General features: G+C 43.7%; 1 protein-coding gene across 4 annotated transcripts in view; it reads right to left on the bottom strand.

Moving 5' to 3' along the window:
• Positions 1-16,324, bottom strand: part of nhsl2 (NHS-like 2) — a 99,140-nt gene that overhangs the window by 8,572 nt on the left and 74,244 nt on the right. For 3 of the 4 annotated variants that reach the window (XM_046380621.1, XM_046380620.1, XM_046380622.1), the window contains exons 3-5: positions 10,197-10,339; positions 7,632-7,872; positions 681-872 (exon numbers count right to left, since the gene is read on the bottom strand). In XM_046380621.1, the coding sequence (XP_046236577.1) occupies positions 681-872; positions 7,632-7,872; positions 10,197-10,339 (576 nt within the window). Of the gene's footprint in view, positions 1-680; positions 873-7,631; positions 7,873-10,196; positions 10,340-15,826; positions 16,058-16,324 lie in introns of those variants that run through there. The other variant, XM_046380623.1, reaches the window with a different exon arrangement.

Genomic DNA, 16,324 nt, shown 5'->3' with positions numbered 1-16,324 from the left:
CCACCTTTTAAAAAAATATCTGACTTTAGTGTTGAGACATCCCGCTTTTAAAACATAAAGACCAGGTGACCGTGAAGGCCTGAAATTCACTGTCTTGCTTATAATAACAACAGTAAGTCATTTATCATCTACAGGATTCATTGATGTGAATGTTTGTACTTCTGCATTTTGACTTGTGTGTGCACTTAGATTCATTAATGAAAGAATCTAAGAATGTCTACATGCTTAGTTTAGACTTCTGCTTTTTCTCGCCTGCCCACAATTAAAGCCTTCTTCAGGTTAAACTGTTTACGTGAACCCTTTGTATCCTCTCACTGAGTTGCAGTGAGTAAACCAATCAAGACACGAAAAGATCCTGGCTGCCGGCAAAACCATCCTTCACTGAGTAAAATAGATTACGGCACGTATAGGGAGAAGAAATGATTAACGGCATTAATCTTGGCGGTGTTAAATTCAAAATTTGGTAGGAGAAAAGAAGAGGGAAAATGATGATGATGATGATTTCCTGCCACAGTGACCCATTTTAACATGGGAATAAACCCAGTAGGAGAGCGAACAAGCCCAGATGAATCCAACCGAGCTACATTTATGGGAATTTCCACAAGAGCTTGGAATTAATAATTTATTGCAATAATCAAAAACAGTACAAGTAGGAGCTTTCTTTTAACGGCCGCACACACCTGCAGGTGAGGTTGTGTCGAGGTCAGAGTGTGTCTTCCTCAGAGGGAGGTTCTGGTGCAGGGTGTCTGTGATAGGTTCCAGGGAGCGGGGCTGGTGGGGGAAGGGGTCCCCCGGAGAGGGGGATGGAGACTGGGAGTGCTGGAGGAGGTCGACACCGTGGAATTTCCCTCCTCCCCCACCTTCTCCTTCACCTGAAGGGGAAACAGAAGAACACGGCGGTCAGCGAGAGGAAGAGGAGAGTAATTTTACTTGACACACAGTAAATTCAATAAAACACCAAATCCAATCATGTTGTTGACATGGTAGCAAGTATTAGATTATGGCTCAGAATATACCCAGCTTGTCTCACTCTACTTAAATTGTGGTTTTGTAAGGGATGGGCCGAGAAGGACACAACTTGTAGTGACTGTATTTAAATGAGAAGATGCAGGAATGTGGCTTAAAAACAGTGCAGATGAGCGCAATGTCAAAATGTGCCAATGTTCCAGAACAATGTAAATTAAAAAGAAAAACTGAGAGCCCCAAAAGATTAAGGATTAAGCTTAATACAACTTGGCTCAGGACCTGAGAGGGCTGCAGCTGCATGAGCCATGAGTTTAGTTTCTGCATGATATCAATATGGCTGATGATTCCCAGGGACACATTTAACATTAAATTCACCATAATTTCCACAGAGGTTCTACGAGTACAACATCACAATCTTGCCATTCTGTACTGCTTTATTTCTTTTACCACATTTATAGTTTTTTTGGGGGGCCGAATGGGGGCCCCCAAAACAGCAGTTTTGGTTAAATCGTCACAGAGGGTTGGAGAATGTGAGCTTGCTGACACTGATGGTCTCTGGATGACAAAGTCTACATTAAAGTGATGTAACTGCACGCTCGAACAGCCTCACTTTCTGCTTCTGTCACCATAACCTTACAAGTTTACGCAGTACATTTTCTGCAGTCATTTTCTTAATCCTGAGTGACTTACAGCAGACGCCGCTGAGAAACCTGCTGTTATGTTGTACTTCCTGTACTGCTGATGTCTCGTCTGGGCAGACAATAATCCAGTGAGTCAGCGGAGGCAACAGGTACCTACTTGATTACCTCAATGACATGCAGTGCTGTCTCTCCCCAGGCTGCGTAACCCAGTCAGGCTTCTATTAAGCCATCATCCTTGTTTTATAGCAACGGTCATACTCGGATACTCTAGCGCTAAAATACATCTCCTATGACAAAACGATGCCATTCAGAGAAGTTTTGTTCTCCTGAGTGATTGAAGATCAGGATGTCCAATCAGACAGACAGAAAACACAAACTCAGGTACACACACACAAACAAAATCAATGAGGCAAAACAGAAAATGAATCAAATTGTTGTACGATCGATGAAAAGGTGTTTTGGCATTACGCCACTGAAACAAACCCGGTTAAAAGAACAATACAGTATTTATTGTGCAACCACAGACTTTAACAGGCCTCTGCAAGCAAAGCACAGCGGAAAAGATCTCCATCTTTTTGTTTGTTCATCAATGTGCTGTCAAATTCAATAACTGCTCATTTTGCAAGCCATAAACCAACGTGACGGCAACAGGAATACCAAAAACAAAGCATAGAAAACAAGGTGTGACTCGATCTTTTTGGTTCCCATAAACTAATGCACTTTCATCATCTGTTTCTCTACCCGTTTGTCTACCTGTTTGTCTTGTCGTTGCCTCTCAAGCGACTCCAACACGTTTTCCTTCCATTCAGGTTCCAACTGTGTCGCTGTTGCAGCACTGCACTAGAATTATACATCCAAGCACTGAGCAACAACAACACTGAGCTAATACACTCTTCGTCATAATATTCCCTGCACAAAACGTTCGACGCAGACATGGACCAATGAGGCTCAGTGATGCGGTTTTCATCCACTTTTCCAGAACAAACCTCAGAGACGCAAAGTTTAAGGAACAAAATGATCACAGATCAGCACTCATTCTTATGTTGTTGTTCAAGCAGCTTTAAAGGTCGAATCTGGCCTGACCTCTGCTTTGCACCTCAGCGACTACACTCCCACTCCCAAAGCCTGGTTTCATCAGACACTTAAAAGTTTTAGACCTGCAAGTCACGAAAGTAATGACAACAATCAGGATGGCTGGGCTTCAACAAGTGATGAATTGAATTTCGAAAGCCAGAATTTTAATTTCCTTGCTAGATAAGCATTAAATCACTGCTTTAACTGAATCCAGTCAACATGAAGCCGATGCATCACGGTCATTTGATGTTATCTTGTCTCTTTAAAATTCAGGGATCTTTCCACCTGTTCGTCTGCTTTATCAACATCTCCTTTTTTATCTCTTTATCTCTCAGCAGTCTCTTCACTGCAATCATTCATCCTGTGTCTATTTTTCCAACAGTCTGTCAGTTTAGCTCTTCACTGAGTGCCATTCAATGGCCATTCCCCTCGGTGCATGAATAAATAAGAATGTTTTGGCTTCTGCAGCCATCCAGCAGAGACTAAGCTATGACTCAGCCACCAAGAGAGGCTAAATATGACTTCCTGTCTGACTGTCATGCATTCACCCACTTCCTGCTGGACCGCATGTCTCTTCAATACTCAAGACATCCAGGCAAAGTGCAAGATTTGCAGCCTACAGTTTTGGACAGCAAACATGGAACATTTCGTACGTGCATGCAATGACGTTGTTTCAGAGCGCCATCCTCGTTATGCATGGGTGTCATAGAGCCGCCATTCAGAGGTTCGGAGTCTTTGTGTTTCTCCTGCAGCCATAAATTATAGACACTATTTCAACTATCAGCAGCTTTCACCAAAGAGACGGGATAATGATTCATTCATCATAATGTCTCTTCAGTGTGGCCCTTGCTACACTGCTTTCCGGCCTCCTGTGAGTTGTGCATGGGGTGTTACTCATTTTAACAAAATCTCCATGATTTTCCACACAAATCTCTTCGTCACCTCGCATGTCAGTATTTTACATCAAAGTACTGCACAACCCTCGAACCCTTACATTACTACTGAGCCAAAATATTAACATCCTTGCCTGTATAATCAGAAAAAACAGTCCTTCTCTGGCTAAATGACACGATCACCTTCAGGCTGATGGTTCACTTTTGTGCTAAGAAGCAGCAGTTGGGAAATGGTGCTGATGGAGACCATGTGATATGGCTGAAAGCTCCAGACAGAGAGAGCATGAGGACCTGGCACTGAGAAAACGTCCACAAAGCAACACGTCAGTGCCATCAGCATCTGTTTTGGAGCTGCACTGCTGTCAAATTCTCAGCTTAAGTGCATGCGGTCTTATCAGCACCGACTCAAAGTAAAAGTCGTCTGCTCTTTGTTGAGCTGGATCCAATTAGAGATGCATTCAAACCGCTGCCCAGCAATGGATTCCTGTCACAAAAGGCCCAATAAGCAGCCAATAGGATTTGATGCAGTTGTGAAAACTTCCTCCCCCTTTCAGATTCCTGTTGGACTGAGGCATTCCAGGTAAACTGAGAGGATTAGGCCGTCTGCAGCTCCACAGCATGAATGCCTGTCTGTGTCTCAGCTGTCTACTTCCCGCATTGGCTTTCTGCATGGAGAACTGCATTCACAAAATGCCTCTCTTATCGTCCAACACTGACAACATTTGCAAGCTGTTTACCTGTGTTTAGCTTTTCGCAGAAGTAACGACAAAATTTACAATTAATTTACTCAAATGTGCAGCATTTCGATGCTCTGTCAAAAGATGCTCCTTGCTCCTCAACTCACAAGCTGTCCACCTGTCTGTTTCACTGCCATTAAGTCTGCTTGTTTTTACTAAACTTTAGCTAAACGTCCGGCTTTTCCTTCCTACCCGCTTGTCCTTTCAATGTCACAAGCTGCTTGAATTTCAGTTTACAAGTTCTACACTCATAAGGAACTCACTTGCTGAAACAACGTCTTTCCTGCACAGGAATCAATGGATGATCTTGATTTAAAGTTAAAAAATAAAAATATAGCACAAATAATGGCACAAACTCACAAATTCTTAGAATCAATCTAATTTTAGGGATTTAGATCCTCGGAAGCTTTGAAAAAAAAATCGTGCACTGATAAATGTCTTACCCTGTCTGTCTGTCTGTCTGTCTGTCTCTCTGCCTGTCTGTCTCTCAGCCTGTCCTGCTCTCACATCTTGCCCACAGCACTTTCAGTCATTCATAGAAAACCGCCGGAGCGAGATGCACAGGGACGAAGGGAGAGGAAGGAAAGTGGGAGGAGGAGTGGAGCGGTGACAAAATGTTCTCTCATTATCCTTCATTCATTATTCCTCCATCCCGCGTCCCTCCGTCCTCCTCCTCTCTCCCATCGCGTCTTTCCTCACACTGCATTTCCTCTCCTCTTCCTCCTCCATCTGTCCTCCTCACCTTTCCACCGTTCTCCTGGCTTCGTCTTTTCTTTTTTTTTACCCACTTCCACTCCTTTTCTTCGCCACTCTTTCTGTTTTTTTTTCCCACCTCCCTCCTTCTTCTTCTTTTTTTTTTTTTTTTTAGGGAGGACAGAGGGGAAGAGTGGCGAGTTACCATGGCAACAGCAAGCTGGCTACAAGCTACCTGTTCGCTGGCTTGCAGAGGACGAGAGACAGAGACCATGACGGAGGAGTGTCTCTCTCTTTCACTCTCTTTACTGTATTTTTCTTGGTGTCAACAAATCCCATGAAGAGAAAGTCTGTGAAGCCGAAGCCTGATTTCTTCTCCCTGTGTGCCAGAAGGCTCCATTGTTGTCCAAAATCTATTACGAGCACATTAACGAGCAACACTGCTGCACAGGGTGACATGTTCCCTCATTAGCATCAACACGGACACTGTAGGTTATTATGACTCAGTGCTGAACGCACACACACACACTCCTGCTGCTGAAAATACTCACAACAGCACCAAATGAGTATTACTCCACGGCTGAAAATAGTCCCAAACAAATACACTTTTCACTCCTGATTGGCTGAAGACCACTTCACTCAGCTGTTGCAGGTCATTAATGAGCCTTTTAAAAAGAAAAGCCTACAATATTGTGACCCAATTTTAAAGATTTATGTCTTCAGTCAGAACCAATGGGCTTGAGACAGACAGAGACAAACAGGACGGGGAAGTCAGAAAGAGTTTAGAGACGGACAAACTTGTAGTTGGTTGTTTCAAGTGATTCATTGACAAGACAAAACCAGAATCAAGTCAGTACTCCTCCCTCTCTCTTAATATTCATTCATCGCTCTAACAGGGCTGGACGACACAACGATAAGGGGTGGTGATGAAATTTATGTGGACATTGACCTTTTTACACGTTATGGATAACACAGCAGAAATAAGCAAGACAACACAGCCAGTTAGTCTACAGGTTTTGGCTTGCATGCCAAAGTACAGTAAAGCCCATTTCCTGTACTGCAAAGCGTTGTTTGAGTGCTGGTGAAGAATGTGAAGAAAGAATACATGGTGGCAACCAAGGTGGGATTCTGCAGGCTTAAGTCAACATCAAGATGCTCTTCAAACTGGCAGCATCATCAAATACTATGTTGTGATAAATATCGATATTGATCTACGTGGAAAAAAAAAAAAGATATTTTTTTGCTAAATCGTCCAGTCATACCCTGCCTCCTTCCTCCTTCCTCTCAGAAGGAAGTGAATAAACACCAACTGCAACGCCACAGGCATGCATCATTATACCTGACCTTCTACTCCTCTACGCAGTGGGTGAGGAGGGTGAGAGAGACAGAGGGAAAGAGGGACGGAGGGAGAGCGGGAGAAAGAGACAAAGAGACAGACAGAGATATTAAACTATAGCTGGATGTGCGCAGCAGAAGGAGGGGAGAGGAGAGGATAGGCGCCCAGTGACGAAGCAGTTGCTATGCCAAAAACCGGGAGGACCACACGTGCACATTCACACACGCACACACACACGCACGCGAAGTAAACAAGGAGGACGAGGCTCGGCTGAGACGAGTGGAAGCGGGAGTGTCAGAACGATGTTGCTGAGGATGACCGCAGCATACTAACAGCTCTGACACACACGCACACAAGCCGAGCTGACTGCAGGAGATGGGCGAGGGCGACGGCAAACGTGATCACAAGAAGAAAATGTTCTCGACGTCAAATCTTGTTCCTGCAGAATTTTCACCCTTAAAGCTCAAACTTGTGTGTGTGTGTGTGTGTGTGTGTGTACATCATCCAGTGTAGCTTGTGAGTTACGACTTCTGGCATGAATGTGCAAACTGTTCAAACAACGAGGGAACGTGCACGCAGAGAACAAAACGTTGGCGCTTTTCCTGCAGGAGTTTCTCGCGGTTTTGACACCTTTGTGCATCTGTTCTCTTCTTACATCCTTTGTTTGCTCAGTCCAAAACATTTACAGTGACTCAAACAATCAGTCCGATATCCAAACACCGCAGGGTAATTTTCTATCAGTCAATTAATCAACTAATTGACCGAACGCTGCATAACATCACTAAGGCAGCTTGAGCATATTAGCATCATGCACTTTGATTGGATAATCAACACTCATACTTCATAGGCTGGATGCCACTTGCCTGCATTTACATGTACTCATTTGAATACAGCAACTTTAATGGCTCAGGATCAGTTCGGGTGAGGCTATGAAACATTCATGATATTCCCTGAGATGCTGTAGCTGTGCCAGTCCAACAATACTTCTAAGACAAAACTGGGAAATATTATGCAGCCTGTAACGATTTTTTTTGTCCACAATTTCCATTCAGCGCAACATCAATAATCCAGGAAGATCAGTTGTCAAAGACACACAAAATATCACTGCAAAGAGTCTGAGTCTGTTGCAGATCATCACCTTTCCTGTCTCCCGCCAACAGATATCTATACGAAAAGGTCAACACACAAAAATAAGCTTTCCAAAATACTTCCACCTCACATCAACAACAGGTTACGACTTTAGCAAATGTGACTCTCACTTGTCCTCAGAGTTATTTCGGGTTTGTTGTACCTGTGATGTCGAGCGGTATGAAGTGACCCGGCGTACGTCTCCCGAAGTTCCAGCGTGGTTTCTCTGCAACGGGTGGTCCAACAGTGGCGGTACTGCTGCTGCTGTTGTTACTACTCCAACCCAGCGGGGGTCGATCTGAGCCGCAGGGCGAAGGGGACGGGGAGGGAGACGGGTCGGTCATGGACCTCAGTCCAAAAACTGAGGAGGTGGTTTCATCTTCGTAGAGCTGTTTGGACGCCGGCTATGGGGAGAAAGAAGAGCTGGTTCAGAGAGAGAGAGAGAAAAAAAAACAAAAAAAACACCACAAGATGATGATTTGGATTTTAACATCTGTTGCAGGCGAGCAGAGAACATAGTGAAGAAGTAAAAGAAGAGGAAGATGGTTTTGAGAAGGGGAAGAAATATTTGAATTTCCTGTTTAGATCTGATTAGCCAGCGGGGACAGAGACTGACGAGTAGCACAGACATTGCCGGTTCAGTTCCTGGTGCCTACAGGAAGGTGTCAGCCGTCTGGTACTAAACCTAAGGTATCGACCACAACTGCCAAAGAGCCCTCAAGCAAGGCATTAAACAGGCTTTGGTGCTGCTGCAATGCAGGAGCCACTCCAGCGTCTCCTCCCTGATGAAACACATGTGAGGAGTGCAGGCATGTAGAAACTGAAATCCAGATTGTCTCGTGGGAATCTGCCAAACTCTAATTGAAATTAGCCCAAACAGAGAGAAAGGCATTAACTTAACAGAGCAGTTTAACAGCTTGCTGAAGGAACAGTGCGTCGACATGCAGGAAATGTGCAGCCATCTTGCAGTAAAATCACCGTGGGAGTCCATCAAGCCGCCGTAATGGCACGATTCGGGGAAACAGTCTGAGAAGTATTAGCAGCAAAGGCAGAGCGAATATGGAGGCGCTGCAGTGTGTGTGTGCATGTGCGTGTGTTCACTTTTGATGTGCTGTGAGTGCATAATACAAAGACATAAGTCCTTGAAATTCATTCTTACAACCTTGCAAATCAGTCAGTAAGCACTCCACTGTGCTTCAGTGAGCGCGAGCTGATGAACAAGAAGCGCCGGATGTCATTTGCTGTTTTAATTCCGATCGGGTATTAGTGATATTTAAGCGATTTGGCATTTGTTTATGGAAACCTGCTGATAGCGTGAAAAGGACGATGAGTAATTCTGACAAATCTAAAAGAGGGAAGGGGGTGAGACGCTGCACAGTGTATTATTTGGTTAATTCAGCTCTAGCCCTTCATGTGAAAGGGGTGATAACAGCAGCAATGAGGCGTTTTGTCACAACACAACTTTGAGCTGAAGCAGCGTCGGTGACACCGTGGAGAAGAATAATGTTGCTGCATGGTGTTTCGGATTAAAGGCTGGAACTACAGGACCGATCAATAACGTGCAGCATATCTCACTGTGACCTTCAAGTTGTACTCCTAAAGACTCCAGTCCTGACTGATGTAGAGTCAGTATAGAGTGTTTTGTTCATAGACATGCGGTATGCATGTGTGTATTAAACACTGGACACACACATTAGACACCATCTGTGTCTAGAACTATAGAACTATACAACTATCCTCACTGTGCAGTAAAATGTTTCCCTGTCAGTGTTTTTGGATTAATATCGCTGCTGCATTAATGCCCATGTTTGCATTTTACTGCCGTAGATGTTTAGGCTCATTTTAACTGCTTCATATTCTGTTGGCTGGCTCAAACAACAGCAGAGCTTCATCAGCCCATTAAGGAACACTTCATCCCTGAGTTTATCTGCAGCGAAACGGGCTGTGGACATAACACGGATCCTGCACGTTAAAGGAGGAATCCACCAGCAAGAATAAAAATGACCACAGAATATACACAGAGCCACAAATACAGAAAAATGTGAGGAATTCTAACATTCGTCATATAGCAAGATGCATCATCCTGCCAAACTTAATCAAAAGAAGACAGATGAAATATTGCACCGGATATGGCTGAAATAAAATTAATGAATGCAGGGAAGGAGACAGACGACAACAATGTCATTCGTCAAAGGGCAAGAACACTTCAGGCTTTCCTTTAAAATAACGTGGGTAAGTAAACGTCTCGTGTCTGCTTCACTGAGCTAAGAAAAAAAAGTCTTGTGTAAGTTTGGTAAGAAAGTGTAGTACGGCAGAGATGAAGAGTGGAGGAGGGCAGAGAGGGCAGAAGGAGTGGGACAGAGTGAGTTAGCCTGAGTTTAGTGGGAATGCGAAGGCTGGAAGAAAAGTGAGAAAGATAAGTGAGGTGGACACGGTTTGGTTTGTGAGTGTGTGCGTGGGTGTGTGTGCGCTTGGCTGCAAAGAAATCAACTCGAATGTTTTTCAGACCACAAGAAGTGGACAACAAGTGTGTGTTTTGCCTGTGGAAAAGGACACATATGATAAGATAAGAAATTATATTCCTGTCTGTGCGCTTACTCGCAGCAGAATCTTTAAAGACGCGCGTGTTTGTTTACAAGGTGGATGACATTTGGTGCGATTCAGCCTTGTGATCAAATAAGCATGCATATGTGTGCGCGCACGTGCGTGAGTGTGTGTGTGTGTTTACCAGGAAGATGAAGTCAGGTCTCTTGTTGTTGAGGGAGACGGGCGATCGGCTGAGCGAGGTGGACGTCTCGTCAGAGCTCTGCGAGGATGGATGTCGGAAAGTCTGACCGGTCAGCTTGGTGTCGTACAACTGCTCCTCAAAGTCTGCACAAGCACACACACACACACACACACAGGAAGGAACACACACACACACACACAAAGCAGCCAACAGCACGAGTACACAAACAAAGAAAAAAAGGAAGAATGAGCCCATTAGTTAGTGTCAACTTTTCTGCAGCAGAGTGCACACAAACTCTGTCTCTCTCTCTCTCTCTCTCTCTCTCTCACACACACACACACACACACAAAACTCAAACTCACACACACGATATCCAATTTGCATGGCCGAGAGCAGAGATCTCGTGTAACTACTGCTCTGCATCACCCTGCAGTTTCCCTCCTGTGACTCCTTGTGCAACTTCTGCTGAGGAGCCTTAAAGCACTCCTCAAGTTTGTTTTTAATCCTCTCATGAGTTGCAGGGCTTTTTCTCTCCCTTCATTCACTCCTTCCCTTTGACTCTCTCTCCCGATTTTTCTTCCTTTCTTGTCCTTCTTTCTCTGCCCATCTTGGACTTTTTTCTCTCATGCTTCTTCTCGATATCTGACTGTTTCTCTCTCTCTCTGGCAGCTTAAGCGACTATCCCTCAGGCCATTGTAAACAGATTCCTAACCCCCACCCCACTCCGCCTTCTTTTTCTCCCTCCATGCACACACACACACACACACACACACGCACACACACAAGCACACACACTCCCCCTCACAACCCCTCAGCCAATCCCTTACCCCACAACACACTCCCGACCAACTCCCCACTCTCCACTCATCCCTAAAGCCCTGCAACACACACTCACTCTCTCTATCTCACACACACACACACACACACACACACACACTCCCAGCACCATCTCGCTGACAGCTTTGGAGGAACAGCAGCGTCAGTGAAGTATAGAGTCTTAGGTTGAACTTGCATCCCGGGACAACATGGATTCCTTCCTGGTGGTGTATGGTTGCTTAGCAACACTATGTGGTGTGCGACAACAAAGCATGTCAACACCCCCTCGCCCATCAAAGGGTATTTCACGGTAACAACTGTGTATTGGCATTGGTAGTCACAAGTGGGACCTTTAATAGCACCAGAAATGAAAGGTGCTACATTTAGCTTGCGATCATCAACTGATTTATAAATAACGCTGAAGTGTGTTAAGCTCCTTTTTGGCACAAAACAAGACAAAAAGAGGATAAAAGAGACAAAAGAAAAGAAAGTGAAAATCTCTAGAGAAGTTGCAATGTTCTAAATGTAAATGTAATCTAAATCTAAAGTTAATTTGCGTCAGTTTCTATCAATTTGAAACAATTTGTCTCTTTAACAAAATTAATGAGTGAGAATTAATAAATAAATGCAGCTACAAATGCCTATATTTGCCTATTTTTCGGTGGAATCTTCTCATTTTTCTCATTCTTGCTGGTCATATTCAAACAAGACACACTGGACTTCCTGCAGCGTCCATACGGTAAGATATCGCGATTTAAAAGGTGACCACATCTGCTGTTTTTTAAACTCGATGAGCCCTGATGGCCTTAAGACTCCTCTGCAGAGCCTTCACGCCCAGAGAACACATTCAGAAATGTAGGCAGCTTACAAAAAGTTTGGCAGGTGTCAGATTTAAACGAGCGCAGTCAACGTGGGAGTGTTTTGGAGTCATGAATAGAAATTAATATACAGCAGCACCACCACAAAATACAAAAAGATAATGATGTGTTTTTATATGAGGGCAGGCAGTCCACCCACCCACAGATTCTGTGCTGTTTTTTAATGGCATTTGGGATCGCTTCTGTTGATGTCTTCCTTCTGCTAAACTAAAAACTGCCAGCAGCAGGAAAATGTTGAAGTGTAATTATGCCTCTAAACTTAAGAGGAAACTCAGCCATCGTACACGCCAAAAGTCCCACAACCTTCAGCATCAATTTGGATGATGCACTAATATGCGTCAGTAGTCATTTTCAGCTCAGCCACTGTGCATCTTGGAGGTTACTCAGTTGAATTTGAAAGGGTTTAATAATGATGGTAGGCATTATATTTCACTGAGGGATGTAAACCATGTCAGTGAAAAAACTGGAGCAAAGATGTGAAGGCTGCTCCATGTTTTGTGTCTCTGAGGTGACAATGAAAACAATTTTCCACCACATGACGACTGTTAAGTTTTATTCTCTTCTACTTTGTGTGGGAAATTCAAACAGTAAGCGAGAGGAAACGAGCACCTAGAAGATAGGAAAAGAAAGCAGAGCGATCCAGCAGGGAAAGGATGGGACGAGACTCAGACAAGACACGAGCTGCTTGGGTGGTCGAGATGCTGCAGAAAGAAAGAAGGAAAATATGGGGATTATATTTTGGGGAACATGCATGCCAACATGGCACAGGATCTGACGAAGCCACCTGCCTCCTTCCAGCACAAGGCTAACATGCCTGTGCAAACTCTGACCAACTTAATCTGGTTGGAATTAACGTTCCCACGTGAAAAACTTTCCCATTAATCGCACTGAACATCATGCAAACTCACAAACAGTTAGTGTAACGCTGCTACTAAATGACTCGCGTTAGCTGCTGTGTCGTGCTACAGCTGGCGGTTATGTGCTTGCATTTACTTCTACAAGCTTTACCAACGTCCAATAAATTATTTAAGACTGTAAGTAAGTGTAAGTTACAGTGACTGAAACTGACTTGTTAATGGTCAGTTGATTATTTTTACTCCTGACCTGGAAAACAGGGACGGGACATTTAATAAGATGCAGCCTTTATGGTTTTTAATATGAACACTTCATTGTTGATCTGTGTATTGGCTTAATAACTGCAGATGGTGAAAAATCACTTTTAAGCTAAATATGAGAAGCCGGTTAGTTTTATTTGCAGAGACTGGAAACCTCACTGCGACGAGAAGACCCTGCCAAAAAACCCTTTTTGTACAGACTTTGAACAGAGCCAAGCCAGCTCACATGTCAGGCTGCTGGCTGTGGCCTTAATGCACAGGAAGAAAACAAGGTTTATTCTCGTTGAGGACTTACAATCAATAAAGCATCAATAAAGCCATTAGCCAAAACTGTTCTAACTTAACCAAAAAGCTAAGAACCTCTTTGAAGGATCACAGTCAAAACCCAAAATAAATGCAATAAGAATCTGAGTTTTGGATCAAATTTCTCATCTGTTTCCAATTAAATGTTTGGACATAAATATTAATGACGAAGTGGTAAACTGAGAACTGAGATCTGCCTTTTCCTCAGGAAGTTTTTAGATGTTTCATTTTGTAAGTGCTTGCTTTAAGAAAACTTGTCCCTGGCTATTTGTATTCATAGAGGCATATCACACGCCCGGCATTCGCTGATAGAGAGCTGTCCATTTCACAGCGTTAAAAATAATTGATTATGAAACTGCCTGACCGCTGCAATGCAAAAACAGCAGGATCAGCCAGTTGGCAAACGGTGAGCAGAAGCCAAAACTCGTCTCATCTGGGCTGCGGCGGCCCAAAGAAACAAGACGTCAGCAAGAGTCCGAAGACACAGGGGGTAAACAGACTGATGAAGAGGAAGAGAGTGAGGAGAAGGTGGAAGAAGCGAGGGATAAGCTGATGAAAATGACAGTGATGGAGAGGAGGAAAAGAGCGCGGAGGGAGGGCTCAGCGGGGAAGTCGGCGAGGAAAACGAGGTAAAAACGAAGCCGAACAAGAGGACGGTACTCATAAAAGAGATGCAGAGGAAGAGAAAAGAAGAGGAAGCTTGATAAGTAAGTAAAAGTATGAAAGAGGGGAACAAGCAGAAATCGAGAGGCTAAACTGGATAAAGTGAGGAATGAAGAAAAAAATCAGATAATAAGGTAAGAAAAGGGACAAACCGCAAAGGGAAAAAGTGCAGAGAAATGAAAAACGAACATAAAGCAATAAGAAGGAGGACGACAACAGTAAGAGAAAAGAAGCAGCAAATGATTAAGCGGAAGCAGAGGAAGGTGCGTGTGTCAAAAAAGGACGAGGAGAAACAGAGAAAAGGCAGCAGAAGAAGATGTAGGCGGAGAAGAAGAAGAAGAAGAGGTGTGGAACAGCAATAAGGTAAAGCTGAGGAAGAAATACTGGAGAAAAGAAAAAAAGGTAAGATAAGACCAAAAAAGACAAAGCAGGTGTAGAAAAAGAGTGAGAGAGGAGGAAGGAGGAGGAGGAGGAGGAGGAGGAGGAGGAGGAAGAGGAAGAGGAAGGGAATTCACACAACATAACGCCGGTGAGGCCCAACCTGTCAAAACAAAACAGGGTAAGAGAAGCTGGCAGAGTCGGACAACACGTTTCTGAGTAATCCCACATCAAAACGTGTTGAGGCTTTATTTGTTCACACTGTGGTGAGCTGTGTGGTTGTCTGTATTAATAGCTAACAAATGCTTTTAAAGTTCCCATGAAATCAAAATAAACGTTGATCACTCATCCCGCACTCGGGGGCGTATGCTAATATTGCATCCAATTCCTTTACAAAAGCCCAACTTTCTAACTTTATTCGCCGATCTGGGTTAACTTTAGCGGACGTTAGCTTGGTTAGCTTTGGAGATGGAGTTCCCATTAGCTCACAAAAGTATCACACACTCATTCAGCACTGTTGGCGACCATAAACCCCAGTTTTAAAGGAAACACAAGAAGAGAAAAACAACAAGGGTATTTATTACCCTTTAGGGAATAATGATTTTGAGAGAAAAGAGGGCAAAAGATGCTGCATGAGAGCATATGATGTGGACACATGAAATCATCTCATATGGATCGCAAGCACCCGAATCGAATGTATGTTACTGCGGCAGACTTTGTAATATTATCTAATATAGTATTGCTGTCCAAAGAATTAATAATAACATATCATACTGTGATGAACCTTGTGATTTACACCTTTACTTTTCAGTTCATTCCAATAATTTAAAGCAACGGGGTTAACATTTTGGGTAGCTTATTCACTCTCTTTCCAGAATAAAACCACTCTCTTATCTGTGAGCCAGGAGGTGATTAGCTTTGACTCGAACCAAGGGGAAACAGTTAGCCTGCCTCTGCTAAATATTCAAAAATACGCCTACCAGCAGTCCATGTCTTGGGTGTTTAATCAGTACACAAACAATAAAGGAAAAGTATTGAATTCGTGGTCGTACAGGGACTTATAAGCTGTTTACCACTGCACATTTTAAAGTCTAATCCTTTGGAGAGAAGACGTAAAGTTAGCTTTAAGCAGAATATGCAAGCAGCCAAAAGGTTACAGCAGAAACGTGAAGCTGTTTGGATAAACTGTGAATTTGTACAAAATGAACAAATCACTCACTGAAAACTAATTAAAGTCAATACAATCAATAAAACTCACGTGATATAAATAATAAGAAATCGTTTTTCTCCACTACGTTTTAGAGGAAGCCATAATAAAGCTTTTGCATACAAAACATTTTACAATTTGCTGTGTTGAGTATTTTTAGTGCATTTTGCTGATAATACTTCCATACTTTAACTTAAGTAGCATTTTCAATGGAGGACTTTTTCCTCTAATGGACTATTTTGACACGCTGTTATTGCAACTTTTACTCACGTTTCAGATCTGCGTAGTCCTCCTTCCAAGTCTGTCAAGCTATTTCCTGCAGAATCACCCCGCTAGTAAACTTAAACTGCATGTGGCTCTTCAGGTAAAGTTATGAGTTTCTGAAGACACACGCCGCGGACCTGTGTGTGTGTGTGTGTGCACTGACCGGCAGACGCTCAGAGTCCTAAAAGCAGCAGCAGTAAAGCGGAAGGAGAGGGAAGGTAAACAGTTGCAGATCCATGCTTCAGATAGCAGAGTGCAGCTCAGCCACATGACTGCAGGGCACCGTGGTGGGAAAACCAGGGAGGGGGAGGAGGGATGCCATTGGTGCGCGGGGGTGTAAAGGTATGCCGGTCACTCCTACTAATGCGCGCACACACAGAGCAGTAAAGCACGTCCTACCCCAACCCCCTTCCTCCGTCCAGACAAGCAGGTCAAGCACTCATGCATCACTAACCTGTTATGCTGCGTGTGTTTGTGTGTAGGTGTGCATGCGCATCACTCACT

Source organism: Scatophagus argus, chromosome 23 (assembly GCF_020382885.2).
Source record: "Scatophagus argus isolate fScaArg1 chromosome 23, fScaArg1.pri, whole genome shotgun sequence".
NCBI lineage: Eukaryota > Metazoa > Chordata > Actinopteri > Scatophagidae > Scatophagus > Scatophagus argus.
The sequence above is the reverse complement of the archived record's forward strand: the minus strand, read 5'-3'. Positions and strand labels throughout refer to the sequence as shown.